Below are 20219 nucleotides of genomic sequence, written 5' to 3' on the forward strand. Positions count from 1 at the left end.
TCAGGCAACTTTTTTTGTTGTTGTTGCGGTACTTGAGCCTCTCACTGTTGTGGCCTCTCCCGTTGCGGAGCACAGGCTCCGGACGTGCAGGCTCAGTGGCCATGGTTCATGGGCCCAGCCACTCCGCGGCATGTGGGATCTTCCCGGACCGGGGCACGAACCCATGTCCCCTGCATCGGCAGGCGGACTCTCAACCACTGCACCACCAGGGAAGCCCAGGCAACTTTTATTAAAGTTGTGGTAGGTAGCTTCTCATATGGCCCCCAACGATCCTTGCATCCTGCTATTCGTGTCTTTGTGTAACCCCCTCCCACATTGAGTCAGGCTGACTTAACGTGATCAGTAGAAAGCTATGGAACCGATAAAGTGTGACTTTCAAGGGTAGGTCATAGAAGGCATTGCAGTTCAGTCTTGGGATATTGTACTGTTCTTTTTGGGAGGAATCCAGCCACCATGGCATGAGGATGCTCAAGCAGCCCGATGGAGAAGTCCACACAGAAAGGTGGACTTCCAACCAGAATTGGATCCTCCTACTCCAGTCACGCCTTCAGATGACTGCAGCCCCAGCCAACATCTGAGAGACACCACACCAGAACCACTCAGCCAAGCCACTCCGGGATTCTTACCCCATAGAAACCATGAGAAATTAGAAATGATTCATGTTTTAAGCTACTACGTTTTGGGGAGCAAATGGTAACAAATACAAAAGCAAAGATCAGAAACAGAAGGTGCTCCTGGGGGACTTAATGGGATGGACATGGTAGTCCTGGGAGGCGGGAGGAGTGAGAGGCATGTTAAGGGAGCAGGGTGGAGTAAGGAACCTGTGAAAACCAGTTTTCTGTTTTATTTGCCATTTCATCCAGGATTGGCTCTAAAAAGTTGCTACAGATGATCTCCAAAATGTGTAATCAGGAGAATGCTGTGTGATCTTCATTCAGAAGACTGATTTTAGGTGTGTCATAGGGGATATTCCTGTAGACAGGTGAGTGTCATTCCATACTGGGCAAGTGATTGAGCTCTCTACTAAAGGTCAGGTTCTAGAAGAGCAACAGCTGTTCTTCCATTAAAAATTTTGTTTTTTTTTTGAGATGTGTCTGTGTGAGGTCCTGGGATAACTGCTGAGCAAGATAAGCAATGATAGGTGAGACACAGACCCTGCCTTCAAGAAATCTGAAATATGAGATTGGCAAGAAAACAATGACAACAGTATGTGACAAATAATGTAACAAAGCAGGACAAACCTAGGCCAGTAGGAAGCATAAAGGCAGTTAGGAGGGCTTTTAACCCGCATTCTGAAGAATGTAAATAAATATAATTTGGTCTCTGGGTGGGAGTAGAGGGACAATGGAATGTGTGAGGGTTTTGGAAGACGAGTCCTCCAGACAGCAAGAAAGCATGTTCAAAAACTTGCAAGGCTGTCTGGAGGTTCAAGAAACCATAGTTAGTTCAAAAAAAAAAAAAGAAACCACAGGTAGTTCAGAATGACTATAGAGTAAGGTCGGCCGGGGCCAGCTCTTGCAGGGTCTTGTATTTCCTGGTAGAATTTGGATTTTATCTTCTTCAGATCACTGAGGAGCAACTGTAGGTGTTTCTTTTTTTGTTTGTTTGGTTTTTTTTGGCCTTGCCACATGGCTTGAGGGATCTTATTTCCCCGAACAGGGATAGAACCCATGTCCCCTGCAGTGGAAGCGTGGAATCCTAACCACTGGACCACCAAGGAATTCCCCAAAATAGACTTTTTTTTCCTTATTTTGTTTATTTTTTGGCCGCACTGCGCGGCTTGCAAATGTAGGTGTTTAATCAAGGCCATGACTTACTCAGATCTTCATTTGGGAAGGATTCCTCTTGCTGCAGTGGGTGAATGGGGCTGAACAGGGCTGGATGGGAGCCAAGAAGAACACTGTTTAAGCAAGAGCGAGAGTCCTAATGAAGTAATGGCAGAGGGCAAAGAGGGAAGGGGTTGAGGACGTCCAGAAGGCAGAAGCATTGGAGTTTATTATCAATGGGATGGAAGGTAGGAGATATATTGACTCCCAGCTTTCTGGCTTAGGCACCTGAAGAGTTACCATACTCTTTACTATGGTCATAGTGAAACAGGCAACATTTTACATATTAATTTTTTCTTATAGGACTTTCAGAGAAGAATTTAACTGGAATAATGTTAATAAGTACAATTATTTTATGAATTTAAATCTAGTATTTACCCATTATCTTCCAGGAAAGGGTGCAATTCTTTGGTTAATGTTTCCTTTTTTTTTTTTAAATTAATTTATTTTATTTTTGGCTGCACTGGGTCTTCGTTGCGGTGCGCGAGCTTCTCATTGCAATGGCTTCTCTTGTTGCAGAGGACGGACTCTAGGTGCACAGGCTTCAGTAGTTGTGGCGTGAGGGCTCAGTAGTTGTGGCACACAGGCTTAGTTGCTCCACGGCATGTGGAACCTTCCTGGACCAGGGCTCGAACCTGTGTCCCCTGCATTGGCAGGAGGATTCTTAACCACTGCGCCACCAGGGAAGTCCTGGTTAATGTTTCCTGAATGAAGAAAAATTAATTATTGCTATTAAGGATCTGGGAGCAATCTAGTGAGTTCTTGCAACTAAAGAGGCCCACAAAAGGTGGAGAAGGAATTAGAAACCAACAGAAAACCTCCATCCATCTAGTCAATCAACATTTACTGAGCTCTTATTTTGGACAAAGCCCTGTGCTAGGAGGTGGAGATATCCAGGTAAATGAGACACAGTGCCTGCCTTCAAAGATGTGACAATTTAACTTGCTTATTATCTTTACTGTGGTGTGCTGAAACCTGGAATGCCATTTGCAATTCTGCTGTCTACCTTATGAAAGTGGCAGACGGTATGGTGCAGCTCTGTAGCCACTGGTTTAATTGTACTCATACAAGTTTTCTGGGAAGCCTTTGACGAAAAGCAGCAAGAGCCATAAGTGTGTTCCTACCCCCCTTATCCGCCTCTGGGAAATTATCTTGAGGAACTATCTGAGTCAGAGACAAGAATTTATGTGCAGGGATGTTTGTTGCTGTTCTAATGAAACAGAGGATACAACCTAAGCTTCTAACAGGAGGGAAATGGTAAAATTGATGGTTCATCCCTATGGATGAACTATGGACTATTGGGTAGTAATTAGAAATGGTATTTTAAAAAAAACGCTTAATGACATGGAAAAGACCAGAAAAAAAGCAGGATACAAATCTCTACAGAATGTGCTCAAAGATATCCATAATTTAGGGTTTTTTTTAAGTCAAGTGTCATTCCCCTCACATCCCCCCCCATAAGTTAGTTTTTTTTAATTAAAAAAATACTATGGGGACTTCCTCGTGGTGCAGTGGTTAAGAATCCGCCTGCAAATTCAGGGGACATGGGTTTGATCCCTGGTCCGGGAAGATCCCACATGCCATGGAGCAACTAAGCCTGTGCACCACAACTACTGAGCCTGCGCTCTAGATCCCGTGAGCCACAACTACTGAAGCCTGCCCGCCTAGACCCCGTGCTCTGCAACAAGAGAAGCCACCGCAATGAGAAGCCTGCACACTGCAACGAAGAGAAGCCCCTGCTTGCCTCAACGAGAGAAAGCCCACACGCAGTAACAGAAACCCAGTGCAGCCAAAAATAAATAAAATTAAATTAAAATACTATGTTTTTTTCAAATTTTTGACAGTGGGCATGTTACAGTATTTCTACAATCAGAACTTTGGGCTTTATCTTTCTTTTTTTTAAATTAGAGACATATGGCAGAGGAGAAGGCTAGAAAGACAAGCAAAATGACCAAGATTTTTGGAATTTTGTCGCATGAAGATTGACTAAAACTAACTGAAATTCCATATCTTATGTGTCAAGGGCTTAGTGAAATGTCAATAACATTACAGGCATACCTTGAAGATATTGCTGGTTCAGTTCCAGACCATGCAATAAAGCAAATATTGCAATAAAGCAGGTCACAGGAATTTTTGGTTTCCTATGGCATGTGTTTATACTATACTGTAATCTATTAAGTGTGTGATAGCATTATGTCTAAAAAAAATGTATATATCAGTTTTAAAATACTTCATTACTAAAAAATGCTAACCATCTTCTGAGCCTTCAGCAAGTTGTGGTAGTAACTTCAAAGATCACTGCTCATAGGATAATGAAAAAGTTTGAAATATTTCAAGAATTACCAAAATGTGACACAGAGACAAGAAGTGAGCAAATACTGTTGGAAAAATTGCAGTTGGATAAAAGTTGCTTAGTGTAGGGTTGCCACAGACCTTCAATTTGTAAAAAACAAAGCAAAGCACAATAAATTGAGGTATGCCTTTAGTTACAATGTATAGAGTGAGTACTATGTGCCAGGTGCAAAATGAGTTTATTATCTCTATTTTACAGGGGTAAATAAATTATGTAAATGAGATTCCAACCTAGGTTTGTTTGGTTTCAAATCCTGATCTTTTCTGACTATGCTAAATATAAGCAAATTCAAAAAAGGGTAATAAGCAATCCACAGACAAATCCTGCATATGATTTTCAGCATGTCCAGGGCATCGGCGTGGTACTAGGTTTGGTCTGGGCTGCTGAGAACTTTCACGAGTCATACGCCCTTTTCCTTGCTGGAGGGCATCTGGCTCTATGTATATCCTTCCCTGGAGAATCTGTTTGACACCACAATATATCCTCCTCCTTTACTGCCCAAAATGATGATGCCTTATGATTTGCATTGTGTGTACACATACACACAAGTACAAACACACAGACTCTCTCACTCTTTTCTGGCCCTCCTGTATACCTAAAGAGGAAGCATTTGCTTTTTTGCACCAATAAAGGAATGCAGGATAAACATCTGTTCTTTCAATGTACTACATGCCCCAGCCCATAAGACGTCCAGAGCTTCTGGATGTCAATGCACACCCCCCCGCCACCGCCCCGTTTCCCTGCAGTGCTTAATCCAGGCATCTCAGGTTGCGCTCTCCGTTGCGTTTAACTGCATCCCACCTTTACCTCTAGACCTTCCCCCTCACCCCAAATGGATGGGCAAAGCCAAGGCCCGGGCGCCGTGACCCTGGGCAAATCCTCGCTTCTCCCTCCTCAGCGGAGCTGGGCGGCCCTGCACCCTTCTGCCCCGGCTGTCTTCAAGCGCGCCTCACCGTCCCCAGCTCTACGCTATTGGCGTAAAAGCCACCTCCAGTCGCGCGGCCCTCTCATTCCATACGCTCGTTTACGCTGCGCGGAATGGGAGGGCGCGATTCCCGAACGCGGCCTGCGCTGCGAGCGCGCGGCCGTCCGGCAGGCCGGCGCGACTTTACGCCCCTGACGCAGCGCGCCCAAGATGGCGACGCAGTCGTCGTCCGGGGTGGCGGTGGCAGAGGGGGCGGCGGCCGTGGCGGCAGCGGCGACGGCAGCCGTGACAGCGGCGACGGCGCGGGGCCTGGGCTGGGGGAAATGAGGCGGCCGCGGCGGGCCAGCGGCGGAGCCGTGTAGCTGAGAAGCGGCACCCCTTCCCTGCTTCCCTTGGCCGAGCCGGGGGCGCGCGCGCGCGCGGCCGTCTGGAGCGGACTCCCCACCCTCGACTCCAGCGACCCGCACCTCACCCCCACCCGGGCCCGGAGGATGATGAAGCTCAAGTCGAACCAGACCCGCACCTATGACGGCGACGGCTACAAGAAGCGGGCCGCGTGCCTATGTTTCCGTAGCGAGAGTGAGGAGGAGGTGAGGCGCCGGGCCGGGCGGGCCTGGGGTCCCCGGGGTCGGTGGCCGCCTTGGGCCGAGGCGCGGGGGGCGCGGCCGCTGGAGAGGGTTTGCCCGGGCCCCGGGTTGGGCCGCTCCTCTCGGCCCCAATGAAGTTCCGACGGAATTTCCTGAGGCGAGGAAGAGGAGGAAGGAAAGAGGACGGTGGGCGGAGGGGAAGTGGGTCTGATCGTGGCCATGCGGCACGGGCCGGGCGGGCGGGCGGCTGGGGCACTTCGGAGCGGGCCGCCTGTCACTGCGGAGAGTGGCGGCGGGTAGAAGGCAGTGGGTGGGAAGAGCGTGTGGCTTTCGGTCCAGGCCTGCGGCTTTGGATCCAGAAAGGGCAGCTCCGCACTTGTCAGCCCAGCACATGTGTGTAGAGGCCTCCGTGCACGAGGCGCGGGCCGGCCCTTTGTGACAGAGAAAGAGTCCACTTCATTGGCAGGTTGGGGGTTTGCCGAGGGATTATGTGCGTCTGTGAGGCGGAGTGGGGGTGTCTTAGGAAGATTTAGGGCGTTGTGCAAAAGCCAAAGCCAGTTGTTTATTTTACACTGCTCTGGGTAGCCCTTAGGGTGTAGCCTGAGAAGAAAGGACATTTGATTAGATAATCTTTGTGTGTTGAAAATTTTTCATTTTAATTGGGAAGGCCAAAAGCGGTATTTAAGATCTTTGCCCTGACATTCCTCCACTGCCCTATAGGAAGGCCTTTAGGATTAAATTTGCTTGCAGAATAGAAATGCTTAAAATCAGTTTCTTTTTGCATAGGGTACTTAAAAAAATCTCAGCTCCTCACAGCCGTTTCTGTGGTGATAAAGGGAATTCAGAGAAGGCAAATGTTTTGTAAATCCTCACAGAATAGCTGCTTCGGAAATTCATAAGATGCCTGTGGGAACGCGTTTCTCTCGTGTGTATGGTGGTAAAATGGCAGTTAAACTGGAAACAATAAAGGACAGTGAAATTCAAAATGCTGTATTCCGGCATTCAGCAGTGGGCTATCGTGGCAGGGCTGCAAGTACAGTACATCGTGTTGAAATGGGGAGAAAAGAACTTGACCCGTTAGTTATGAAAAGAAGTTGTGATGAAAGACACAGATGGGTTGCCAGAAGTTGCTGTCCAAAGATATTTAGGAGGAAGTGGGAATTTATTGCCTGAAAAAAAAAAGTTAAAAGCACTGTAATTGTGCTGTTGAGAGATTTTGTGTGTTCCCTTTCAGCAAAACAGTAGGAAACTGCATTTGGAAATGTATACTTGTGTCCTAGAATATATTGTAAAAGTCCTCAAAACAGATGCGTTGTAATAGCCTGTTAAGCAGGGCCTTGCTGTAAATTATGTACTTGTTTTGGAATATATGCTTGAGTTAAGTAGAATTATTGGCGGTGTTTACTGCTCCAGAGGCTTTGTTCTCTTCATTGTCATATCATATTATGGGAAATCAGATGAGATGACAGGCTGTTAACTAGAGGGAAAACTAATTAGCATAATAACATGTCTTACTATAACACTATGGTTAAATCTGTGAGCACCCCAATTATAAGTAGAAGGGTGTATAATTTACTTGTATGAATGATGCAAGACTTTGTTAAAAAAATCATACTAGAAATTGAGAACACGTGAGTATTTTGGGTAAGTTGGAAACCCTTTATAGATCATAAGCAAAGTAATGAAGACTTGATTTTCCATTTTCTGTTAAAGTTTTATGTACTGGTACAAGCAGCATCATTGTTAAAACACTTGACTGATCATGGAGTTTGCTGAATTTCTTTTTGAACATTGGTTAATGAGCAGAAGATTGATGCAGATCTTTCATTCAGATTCAGTAGATGTTACAGCTAAAGCCTAGGAAGAATGAGAAAATAATGAAATGGAACCTATTTTAGATTTGTTCAGTTAAGCAAATATGTATTAAGAGCCTATTGTATAGGCTCTTTTGTGTGTTCCTATACAGAATGCTGTATAGGTGCAGCATTCTGTAATGTGGGATTTAAAGATTTACATCCCTCCCTGCCCCCAAAAGTTGAGTAGTTATCGATTGGAACCCTTAATTGGGAGGGATTTTGGACCACAAAATAATCTCTAGGGTGCCATTCAACTCTCAGATTATATAATTGTGTTGGAAGGGAAGTAATTTGTTAGTTCCCGGAGAACTTTTATGTTCTCAATAGTAGTGCTAGAAACTGGAAGTATTAGCTGCCACACATTGTGGGAATGTGAAATTCAAACTCAATAGGACATTCAACCCAATTTTATTTTTTAATGAGCACTAATGGCTTTAATCAAGATAGAATAGGTTACAGAATACTAGTAGCATTAATACAACAATAATGTAAGTATGAATAGGACCCTGATTTATAAATTTAGTTAACCAATGTCAGGAAGCGTACTTACAATGTAAAGAAAAAGAGATGGAAAGTATTAGCAGATAACAGACCATGAGTCAAACCTTCTAACATTCCATTTTTCCAGCCCCAGAAAATTTTATTTATAGGCCAGCAGTGATAGCAGCTATAATACTGATCCAGGTTAGGGTGTGTGAACATATCCAGCAAGTTTACTGAGCAAGTTTATTGAGCACTCACCAAGTGTCAGGTTCTGTGATACAGTTAAAAGGAGACAGACAGTGAGGGAGCTTAGAGGCTAGTGGGACAGGCTAAACAACATGATGAAAATGAGTTCCCTTTCCTTCAAACCTCTGGCTGCTTTTCCTGTTGATAAGCAAGCATCAACTGCAGGAAAATCCCCCTCCTTAGACGTTTTACTAATTATGGTGACACATTTTGATAAATTAATATCTTTAGGTTGGGGCAATCCTGATAACTAACATTTCTTTTTTTGTTGTTAAATAAGTTTATTTACTTATTTATTTATTTATGGCTGTGTTGGGTCTTTGTTGCACGGGCTTTCTCTAGTTGTGGCGAGTGGGGGCTACTCTTCGTTGTGGTACATGGGCTTCTCATTGCGGTGGCTTCTCTTGTTGCGGAGCACGGGCTCTAGGCACGCACGCTTCAGTAGTTGTGGCTCGCGGGCTCTAGAGCGCAGGCTCAGTAGTTGTGGTGCACGGGCTTAGTTGCTCCGCAGCATGTGGGATCTTCCCGGGCCAGGGCTCGAACCCGTGTCCCCTGCATTGGCAGGTGGGTTCTTAACCACTACGCCACCAGGGAAGTCCAACTAACATTTCTTACAGTGCTTTGAACCTGATGTACTGTGGACAGTCTCTTGCCCAGCCTCTGTTTTAACCACTTGGTGCCCTGAACACTTGCTTTTACTCTGTAAGCTGCTGGGCCTGACAGGCCCCGGAGCATGTGGCCTCCCAGCCAATCAATCATGTGTTTACAAAGACTCAGTTATATTTATCCCTATATCTGTTTATGTTCGTTGTACTTGTTATTGTAGTTATGCAGTGTAATTAATATGACGTCAGCTGGTGAAATTTGAGTTCAAAAAGAATGGTTTTGTGAGAAGTGTTTCAAATGCTTTGGAATGGTTTTGTGAAAAGTATTTCAAATGTTTTGGAATAATTTCAAGTCACTAAAAATATTGCTGCTCAATTAATATGGATTAGTATACTGAAAAAGATGGAGAGGGAAGGAGTCTTAAAAGTCTAGAAGGACTCTGCACATAGATAACTTCATGAATGTTTTCAGGTTTTTCTTTTTTTTTTAATATTTATTTATTTATTTGGTTGCGTCGGGTCTTAGTTGCGGCACGTGGGCTCCTTAGTTGTGGCATGTGAATTCTTAGTCGTGGCATGCATGTGGGATATAGTTCCTGGACCAGGGATTGAACCTGGGCCCCCTGCATTGGGAGCGTGGAGTCTTAACCACTGTACCACGAGGGAAGTCCCAGGTTTTTTTTTTTCTTCATAGAAACTAAGTTGGGTGATACGACATTCATCTTTGTCATGTTATTCACCTTGGGCCTTCCTGAAGCACTTCCAGTGAAATTTTCCCTCTTCCTCCATTCCTTTCCTTTGGAGCCTCCATGCTTACAGAAAGTGAGAGATACTAGGGGTGGGATTGCTTGTACTCTGTGTGCCCTCCCTGGACTGGGAGTAGGGGAGTGTAACACAGGCATTTTCGACAGTTGGAGTATCTAGCAATGTGCAGTACTCTTAGAAAGTCTGGTGGTACTGACTGTACATTGGATGGCATCACAGTGCCTGGGAAAGTTGAAGTTGCTCCTAAGGGGTCTGTGTTTACTGAGGGAGAAAAGTGAGTACTGATAGGATCATCTCAGTTAGATTTCCGTGTGCATTACAACTGTTTCTAAAAGGAGAGGACAAGTGTCCTTAAAGGTCTTAGTTTTGCTTGTTGAGCTTTTCCATCAGGAGCCCTGCATCTCTTGGCATGGGGCTCCTGGTTCTCATTTTCTCAGATCCTTGAGCTCACTAGGTTGGATGAGAAGATGATTGACATCGAAGATCCTCAGTGAGTGGAGTCTCTGGTGGCCTGAGTGTCAGTAAAAATGCCCAGAGGAGCAGGTGGAAGGACGTCCCTGCCGAGTATACCTTCCCCCGGGCTCTAGAGTGGGGAGTAAGGCTCAGGTGGCAATCCCAGGGGCGAAAACCATGACGAAGGGCTTCTAGTGGATCCCAGGCTGGTTCCTGGACCAGGGAGTCGTTTTTCAGCATATCTTGGTCGTGTACAGTATTACATTGTTCTAGGATCACCATGTGTGAATGGATCCAGTCATCTGACTGGACACTTCTGATCCTCATTTCTCTAAATCTTTTCTGAGGCTTTGTGTGCGTGCGTGCACACGCATGCACACACACACACGCCCTTTCCCTTGTGTCTGCCTAATAAATACGGGTTAGTCAGATGTTTTTCCCATTACCTCCTTTTCTACCTACTTCCCAAGATGTGAATTCTGGTCTGAAATTGTACTGCAGTCTTCATTCTTCTTTTCCACTCCTTGCCCTAATCTTTTGCTTTTGGGTGATTCTCATTTCTCAATAAACAGAGTGTTATGTATATACTGGGTGTGAAGCAGTCTATATTCTTTTTCATAAAATAGTACAAAAAGGAAGGGCTCTTGTTCAAGAATGCATTTGTTTATTCATTCCTTCAGCACACTTTTTTTTTCTTTTTTGGCTGCACAGCTTCCGGGGTCTTAGTTCCCCAACCAGCGATGGAACTCGTGCTGCCTGCAGTGGAAGCGTGGCGTCCTAACCACTGGACTGCCAGGGAAGTCCCTCCACTGTACTATTTTAGCCTAACCCATTATTGCCTCTTGCCTGGATTATTGCTTTATCTTCCTAACTTGTCTCCCTGCTTCTGCCCTTACCCCTCTAGTCTTCACTACTACAGCTGGTGGAGTGATTCTTCTGACACAGAAGTCAGGTCATGTCACTCCTCTGCTCCAGTGGTGTTCTGTCTCAGTAAATCCAAAGTCTTAACCATGATCTTCAGCACTCTGGATGGTCTGGTCCCCTGCTATAGCTCTGACCTCATCTCTCACCACTCTCCCTCTTACTCATCCCTCTCTTCCAGCCCACTGGCTTCTGTGCTGTTTCTCCCCCATATTATCTGCATGGCTCGCTCCTTCACTTGAGGTCTTTGTTTAATTTTCACCTTATCAGACAGGTCTTTAATGATCACTATGTATAAGATAACACCAGTCCATTGTGCATCTCTTATGCTTTTTTTCTTGGCATCACATGTCACCATCAAGACATGCTATGTATTCATCTATATATTGTCTGTTTCCTCTCAAGTGAATGCAAGCTAGTCCCTGAGGATAGGAATTTTTGTCTCTTTTGTCTGTTTTATTCACTTCCGTGTCCTCAGTGGTTAGAACAATAGTAGATGCTCAATATTATTTGTTGACTGTGTGAATGAATGAATGAACACATAGTCCCTACTTTCAAGAAGCTTGCAGTCTAGTGGAGGAACTGAAAATAACCAAAATATACCGAATGCTAGTGTCTACCAATAATGTGTTGGTATGTAGGTTTCAGAGAAGTCTCCCAGTTCTTTTCATATTTCCAGTCTTAGTGACAGGGTGTCTGATAATCTTGAGTATCAGCGCATCAAAAGTATGTGTGTATTTGGTTGTAAATACTTTCAGAATCTTATTGGATCATCCCATCATAGGACATTTAGGATTTCTTTCAGATGCTGAACTTGAGAGTCTGTGCCATCTCACAGGATTTGTGTTGGCTAATTGATATAATGTGCTGATCCCCAGCCCTAGTGGTGCAGTACCTGAGGGAAAAGGATTTTCATTTTGCTCATAGCCTGGAACCCTTTATTAATAAGTAAATAAATGCACCAACAGACTACAATCAAGTAGTGGATACTGTTTTAATGACTTGTTGGTAGTGGTTCATAGTCAACAATGTATGTCAAATCGGTATTCTAAAGTTTAGTTAATATTAACGTAATTAATTTGAAGATGAAGGTTGATAGGGATGCCCATAAAATTTTCCTGTCATTATTGCTTTGTTCTTTATGTAGGTCAGAGTAAGAGAAACACAATGGAAAGTTTATGGGTGCTGAGTCTAAAGCATTTGATTGATGGTGGTTAACGTGAAACAGAACAAAGTAACCATCATAGGCAAAAAAGATAATAAGATGTTATGCGGTTAAAAGAAGAATAAAGAATTGAATTTGGAAATAAGGTTCAAACTTAAAATTTAGTAATAAAACATATGCACCTGAGTTTCTGAGTAAAATCCTCGCAACACCCAAGAAAACTTCTTGAATCCAGTTTGAGAATTTCTGCCTTAAAGTAACATGGGTGCTCGAGTGTTCACAATGTTTTTCCAAGCCTTCTTGAAGCCTTTGCTTCCTCACCCTTTGAATAGGGAAAAGTGTTTATTCTTATATTCATTCATTCATTTACTCATTTGTTCTACAGACTTTTACTGAGTGTCTACTTCCAGGTTTGAAACTGTTCTGGGGACACAGTGATGAACAAGGTGGAATGGAAGTCATTGCTTTTGTGAAGCATCTGATATAAATGCCAGGAGACAGTAAATGAGCAAAAATATCAGTGAACTTGATGATTTTAGGCAGTGGTGGGTGCTGAGCAGAAAGTAAGTGTACGATGTGGCTGAGATTGGGGTGGGGGGGGGAATTGGCAAATTTTGATTGGGTGGTCCCTGAAAGGCAAGGTAGATGGAAGAGCGATTACAGAGGCCCCAAGTGGAGAATGAGCTTGGGAAGGAGGAAGAACTGGAAGCCAGCCAGTATAGCTGGAGATGTTAGAGAGGTGGGAGGGAATCAGATCCTGTGGGGCCTTGTCACCTTTCCAGTTTTCCTGGCTCTCCTTTACCCCGTCCTGCAAAGCCAGCCAGCAAACAAACCAGTAACATCCCGTGAAACCACCTTCCTTCCTTTGAATATGAGGTGTAAAGTGAATAGGATGGTAAAAGAGTTGATGAGAAAAAGCTGTATTTAAGTAATATCCAGGTGGAGATAAAATAAAGTACTGTAATCTTTTCAAGAGATAAGTCTGAAAGGACCCGAAGTAGAGACCCTAAAGTTTCTTTACACTCTTTTCAGGGTAGTTTACTCAGAAAGACTATCTTGAATAGGTAATATATATGCACACACTACAAAATTCAGAAGGTACAAAGGATATGGAGTGAAAGGTAAATCTTCCCACCCGTCTTCTCTAGCCACACCGTTTCTCACCCTCAGTTCTTCTTTCAGAGGTTGTGTGTGTGTGTGTGTGTGTGTAGTAGGCAGTTGCACACAAGTCAGGTAGTTAGCTTATAAAAGTTAGTACTGCAATGCATTGCTAATAAAAGGTTGGAGGACATTTTTTGTTTAATAGAACAAAGGCTTGCCAATTTTTCCTAGAAATGTATTTGAACCCAGGCCACTCGAGTATGTATGACTTTTCAACACTTACCTAGTTTTATTGAGGGTTTGGTTACCTTAAGTGCCAGGGATTCTTCTAGAGTGGGGAACTGCTGGGAATGGAGTGGTTTGTGTGTGTGTGTGTGTGTGTGTGTGTGTGTGTGTGTGTGTGTAGGTTCAGTTCTTGCGAGGCTGGGGATGTGTTGGCAGTGGGCTGTGTGTGTTAGGAGAGTGCTGTCACGGGGAAGCTACTTGCCTTCAAGCTCCTGAAAAGCAGCTGAGCAGTCGTCCGAGTCAGACTGGGTTTGCTGATTTCTGAACTCTCATCGTTTAGACTACTCAGAGTTGATTAAGCCATAGTACCTTCCTTTTCAAGGTAATGTATGAGCCTAAATATGATAGGATGCTGTTCACTTTAGCCATGTGCCTTTGTCCCCAGCTGTGGAATGGGGAGCAAGTAGAATTCTGAACGGAATTGTGGCTTTTCAGCTCTTCTTGAGACAGGCTGTGAGATAATAGAAAATATATATTGATCTCTGTCCCCGGTTCCTGGCATAGAGCTCCTTAAACCCTTGTAATTTCCTAAGTGACAAGAACAGTAGGAGTGTCTCTTAATCTAATATTAGTCTTTGACCTCTGTTCCTGACACAGGGCTCCTGAAACTCTTGTAATTTCCTGGGTGATAGGAGTGTCTTTTGTTCTGACGAGGCAACTCTGGGTGGGCACCTGGATGGCTCCTGGATGAGGACTGGTCACTGGAAAGACCAAGCCATGATTAGAAGCTTGGAATTTTCAGCCCTGCCCCCCATTCTCTTGAGAAGGGAGATAAGCTGAAAATGGAGTTAATGATTGATCATGCCTATGTAATGAAGCCTCTGTGGGGTTCGGTGAACTTCCAGTGGGCAAACACATCCACACTGGGAGGGTGGTGTACCCAAACTCCATGGGAACAGAAGCTCCTGCACTTCAGGATCCTTCCTGACCTTACCCTATGTATCTCTTCATCTAGCTGTTCATCTGTATCCTTTAATAAACTGGTAAATGTAAGCAAGTGTTCCCTGAGTTCTGTGAGCCGCTCTGGCAAATTAATGGAACCCAAGGAGTGGGGGTGATTGGAACTTTCGATCTATAGCTGGTTGGTCAGAAGCACCTGGGCTTGTGACTGGCGTCTGAAGGGGGAGAGGGACAGTCCTGTAGGACTGAGCCCTTAATCTGTGGGATCTTCAGGTAGACACTTCCTCTGGGTAGATAGTGACAAAATTGAGTTAAATTGTAGGACACCCAGCTGGTGTTCAGAGACTTGCTTGGTGTGGAAAACCCCACACATATTTGGTAATCAGAAGTCTTAAAAGTCAAGCATTCTTTTTTTTTGGCTGTGTTGGGTCTTTGTTGCTGCGCGCGGGCTTTCTTTAGTTGCCGCGAGCAGGGGCTACTCTTCACTGTGGTGCACGGGCTTCTCATTGCAGTGGCTTCTCTTGTTGTGGAGCATGGGCTCTAGGCGAGCGGGCTCAGCAGTTGTGGCTCGTGGGCTCTAGAGCACAGGCTCAGTAGTTGTGGCTCATGGGTTTAGTTGCTCCGCGGCATGTGGGATCTTCCTGGACCAGGGCTTGAACCCATGTCCCCTGCATTGGCAGGTGGATTCTTAACCTCTGTGCCACCAAGGAAGTCCCAGAAGTGAAGCATTCTGTGTGAGTAGTAAAGGAGACTCACAGGGAAGAACTAGGTTTTTCCCTACTCAAGAAGGAAGAAAACTGGATTTTTTTCCTTCTCGTAGACCATGCCTTAAACTTCTTTTCTCTCTCTTCCTAACACTCCCCACAAAGTGCCAACCCAGAGCTGGGTATGGGAGGACTTGACAGAAGAAGGTCATCACAGTGCAACCTCCTGATTTAATTGGAAATAAAAACAAATTACTGAATGATACACCTATATTCAAATGTAAGCACCAAAAGTATTTCAGAGCAAACATGAGTGGGTTTTTTCCTCTTTTTTGGACATCTTATCGTTTATTTATTTTATTATTTTTTAAAATTTATATTTTTGTTTATTATTATTTTTTTGGCTGTGTTGGGTCTTCGTGTTGCACGCAGGCTTTCTCTAGTTGCAGAGAGCGGGGGCCACTCTTTGTTGCAGTGCACAGGCTGCTCATAGCGGTGGCTTCTCTTGTTGCGGAGCACGGGCTGTAGGCGTGCAGGCTTCAGTAGTTGTGGCTTACTGGCTCTAGAGAGCAGGCTCAGTAGTTGTGGCGCATGGGCTTAGTTGCTCCGCGGCATGTGGGATCTTCCCGGACCAGGGCTCAAACCGGTGTCCCCTGCATTGGCAGGCGGATTCTTAACCACTGCGCCACCAGGGAAGCCCTGACATCTTATTTTTTAAACTGTGTTCTGCTGCTGCTTTCTTAGTGTAACCAGATTCGTAGAAACAGTCCACTTTTGGTTACGTATCTGAGGCAGGGTAAGAGCGTGGTTTTTGTGTGCTTTGTCCAAATATACTTTAAAAAATTGGTAAGCAGTGTAGGATGCTTTTTAACTCCTTTTAAAGTGGAAAATTAGTAACTCAAGTGTCATAAAGCATTATCTCATGGGGAGGGTGGGAGGAAGGGAGATGCAGGAGGGAGATGTGGGGACATATGTATATGTATAACTGATTCACTTTGTTATAAAGCAGAAACTGACACACCATTGTAAAGCAATTATACTCTAATAAAGATGTTAAAAAAAAAAGCATTATCTTATGTTGTGGTAAGTATTTTGTGAGCACTTCTAAAAGGAGATAAAGACAGTGAATTTCTACTCCATCTTAAAAAATTATTACAAGAAGAATAAAAATTTAAAGCAAGTAGAAACAAAATGTTTTAAAGAGAAGAGTAACATAAACAAAAAAGAAATGATCCCTTAGGTAGACTTTCTTTGTATACAGTTAATTGATCTCTTTGTTCATAAAAGGGTAAAGTCCTTTTAAAGAACTGCCTGGAGGGCTTCTCTGGTGGTGCAGTGGTTGAGAGTCCACCTGCCAATGCAGGGGACACGGGTTCGTGCCCCGGTCCAGGAAGATCCCACATGCCGCGGAGCGGCTGGGCCCGTGAGCCATGGCCGCTGAGCCTGCGCGTCCGGAGCCTGTGCTCTGCAACGGGAGAGGCCACAACAGTGAGAGGCCCGTGTACCGCAAAAAAAAAAAAAAAAAGAACTGCCTGGAAAATCTTTTTTGAGTCTGTTATTTAACACTTCTCTCATTTGCTTTATGAGAGCAGCTTAGCAATGATGAACAGAAATGGATATGAACTTAGACATACAGTGCTTCTACTTCTATAAGAAAGAGGAAGGATGGTGATGTTTCTTTGAATATTTAAGAATCCTAGTAAAATATGCTATAAGAAAAGTTATATGCTTTTATAAAACAGTTTTTATAGTGAGTAGTATGAGCTAATATATTTTAAGTAATGGGAACTTCTGATTATTTAATTTTTCATTTTCTTCTTTGCAGAAATGACTCATTTACTAGACTTACATTCAGTCATCATTTACTGAGTGTGTTGAGCCCTGACTCAGGGTTTTTATACCTATCACTGCAATGCTTATTTCTTCCCAGTAGGTTTTGTAGTTTGAGTAGACTGCCTTTAATAATTATAAGACGAGGGACTTCCCTGGTGGTCCAGTGGCTAAGACTCCGCGCTCCCAATGCAGGGGGCACGGGTTCGATCCTTGGTCAGGAAATTAGATCCCGAATGCCACAGCGAAGATCCCGAGTGCTGCAATTAAGAGCCGGCGCAGCCAATCAATCAATAAAATTAAATAAATAAATTAAATAATAAGACGGAACCTTTAGATTTCATTGGTAAAATGAGTTAGGAGGTCTCTGTATGTAATAACTATATTTCTGTGGTATTGTCATGGTGTTGACACTGTTTAATAAGGAGCAAGCTTAGTATCATCCTTCAGCCAGGCACTCTGAGTGACTTTTTCTTTCAAAAAGGAATTTTTTTGTTTAGTACAAAAGTAATTGTATCTATAAAGAATACTTCAAACTGAGGGGTTTAAGGTGTGTAGAATACAGAATCTGAGCTCTTGAGGAGCTTTAAACTTTTGCAAGATGCAGTTTAGATTATAAAATGTAAAATACAAAAGTGATGGAGAGGAATTTGAAGGAGTCTGAAGATGAGGTGGAATATTAGGGACAATTTTATGGGGTGTGTGGCACCACACCTAAATGTCTTGGTTGGATTTGAGTAGCTGACAAAGAATATTCCAGGTGGGAGACATGGGGCCAGGTAGGCCATGGAAAGTCAGAGGCCTGGATATATAGCCCTTGAAAGCCTGTTTGTCCTAAAGTGTTGTGAGGACCATAAATTGTTGGCTTGTGGCTGTGTTTGGGCTGCAAGATGATTAAAGAATTTTTTTTTTTTTTTTTTTTTTTTTTTTTGCAGTACGCGGGCCTCTCACTGTTGTGGCCTCTTCCGTTGCGGAGCACAGGCTCCGGATGCACAGGCTCAGCGACCATGGCTCATGGGCCCAGCCGCTCCGCGGCATGTGGGATCCTCCCGGACTGGGGCACGAACCCGTGTCCCCTGCATCGGCAGGCAGACTCTCAACCACTGCGCCACCAGGGAAGCCCAAGAATTTAAAAAAATTAGTAGCCAACATACTAATATTGAAAAATTTCAAATAAGAAATCTGGTCTTTAGGGTTTTCTTGAAAAATCAGAAGATCCAGCAGCACTGGGTTAGCATTCCTATGTGAGGACTATGGCCAGAGCTGAGTGGTGGCTGCTCTTTGGACTCTCCGCCCCCTTCAGTTGGCCAACAGCCCTTATCCCATTCCCTGTGGTCTCTGTGATACCAGGGCCCAGGGTCAGCTGCCATTTATTGTGGTGGCTGAGATGTTCTTGCCTTCTGAAGGTAGAGTTAAGAGGAAGGTCAAATATTTCTCGTACCCTTGTAAATTTCTCTCAAAAGTGGGAAGATGGAAGATAAAAAAGGCTACATGTTTCAAGAAAAATGGGAGAGTGCTGATTTCTTTGTGGAGATGAAAATATTCTTCTTACCTCTTTACTTTGGAAACATGATGTGTCTCTGTCAGAATAATCTGATGGACTTCACACACTTACACCCTACCCAGGCCCCATATGGTGGCATTTGAGTTTTGGTGTCTGTGGTGGTGAAGAGCTTGGGCCCTGGAGTCAGTCAGGGAGGGAGCCCTGGCCCTTACACTCACTAGTCTGTGATCTTGAGCCAATTACTTTACATCTCTACACGTCATTTCCTCCCGTGTAATAATAGTACCTTCCTATTTCATTGTAGTGTGGGAAGATGAAGTGAAATGATTTATTATATAGAACACTTGGTCCAGGGGCTGGCACAAGTTAATATTCAGTGTTAGCTATGTAAATATAAAACCAAGAAAAAGGCAATTTCTACTTCTAACTTGGGGTTGTAGTAAATTGTGATAAGAAGATGGTTTGGGGAGTTTCTGAACCTCAGTTGTTTGTATTTTAATTTAGCTAGTGCTTCTTGAGCTGTAGGCACTGTTCTGTGTTCAGTGAACAAGGCTCCGACCTTCACGTTGTTTACAATCTGACAGTGGAGATAGATAAGCCAGCAATTGCAATATAGTGCGGTATTTGGAGTAGAAGATCTTACAGTAAGTTCAGTGATCCTCTGGTTTCATCTTTTGTGGCAATTTTAGTGTTAGAAAAGGTACCAGACAGGGCAGACAGAGTACTTGGTGATGGTGAGCCCTGTTCATAGGAGCATGGCACTGTAAGCCGTCCACCATCTTTCCTTCTTCACTTAGATCATCGTTTATGGAGCAGCTACCATTGATAAGGCAGGAAAAAGGGAAAGAGAAGCCTTTCTCTGGATAAAGAAAGCTCTTATCCTCTGCCTGCCTCCCTGCTCTGCCCCCAGTCTGTGCTGGGAGAGAGAGAAGTTAAGAGGGACCAACCCAACCAATATCTGGGGTGGGGGGAAAGATACTTTTCCTCCTCATCCCCACGGACTTGAAAACAAAAAGCTCAGCAGAGAACCCTACCAGTTTTGAACTTTGGAGCCGCCGCTGGAACCAGGAAATCTTTCAAAATTTAACTTATTTTTATTTCATGATGTTAATACGATGTACCATTAAAAATTAGTACTTTATTGCAGGTCTAAGAAATAATTTTAAATGCATGAAAGAAAACCAGTGTGGCAACTTATATTTATTTAAAATAATCCCTGTGGATTGCTTTGCTTTTATAATTAAACTTTTTTTTTTTTTAAAGTAGAAATACAGTGCTGTGGGAGAAAGAAGAAGGGAGATGAATTCTTCTTGGGTTTGAGAAGGTGTGTGGCTTGGAAGGACTTGGCAGAGGACTTGATCAGGAGACTTGGGGGAGAGTATGCTGTGGTCAGACTGAGCAGAAGAGGCCAAGGGCAGTTGAGGCAATGGCATACACTGGAGAGCCTCTGGAGAAGAGTTTGGGGCTATGGTGCAGGGATTTGGAGTGTACTGAATGATTGATTTTTCTGGCAGAAAATCAGAGAGCATAGAATAATGTTTCTGGAGTCGTTCTGTGAATAACTTTGGAAGTGGGTGTGTCTCTGGAGAGGGGGTAAGTGTTTATTATTTCTAGGGTCTCTGGCCCACTCTTCCTTCCTCAGAGCATTCTCTGCTTTTTGGAGAAAGCCCCTCTTGGAGAGGAAGAAGAGCCCACTTACCACCCCAGAAA

The 20219-nt window shown here is 44.0% G+C and overlaps 1 protein-coding gene across 1 annotated transcript in view; it reads left to right on the top strand.

Annotated features, from left to right (window-relative positions):
- The first annotated feature begins 5317 nt into the window (after window positions 1–5317).
- Window positions 5318–20219, top strand: part of NUDT3 (nudix hydrolase 3) — a 56651-nt gene continuing 41749 nt past the window's right edge. Inside the window, exon 1 of the mRNA XM_029242989.1 lies at window positions 5318–5694. Coding sequence (XP_029098822.1) covers window positions 5596–5694 — 99 coding nt within the window. The 5' untranslated portion in view covers window positions 5318–5595. The remainder of the gene's footprint in view (window positions 5695–20219) is intronic.

The sequence above is a fragment of the Monodon monoceros genome, unplaced genomic scaffold, assembly GCF_005190385.1.
Source record: "Monodon monoceros isolate NGI ecotype Baffin Bay Population unplaced genomic scaffold, NGI_Narwhal_1 Super_Scaffold_3, whole genome shotgun sequence".
In the NCBI taxonomy this organism is placed as follows: Eukaryota; Metazoa; Chordata; class Mammalia; order Artiodactyla; family Monodontidae; genus Monodon; species Monodon monoceros.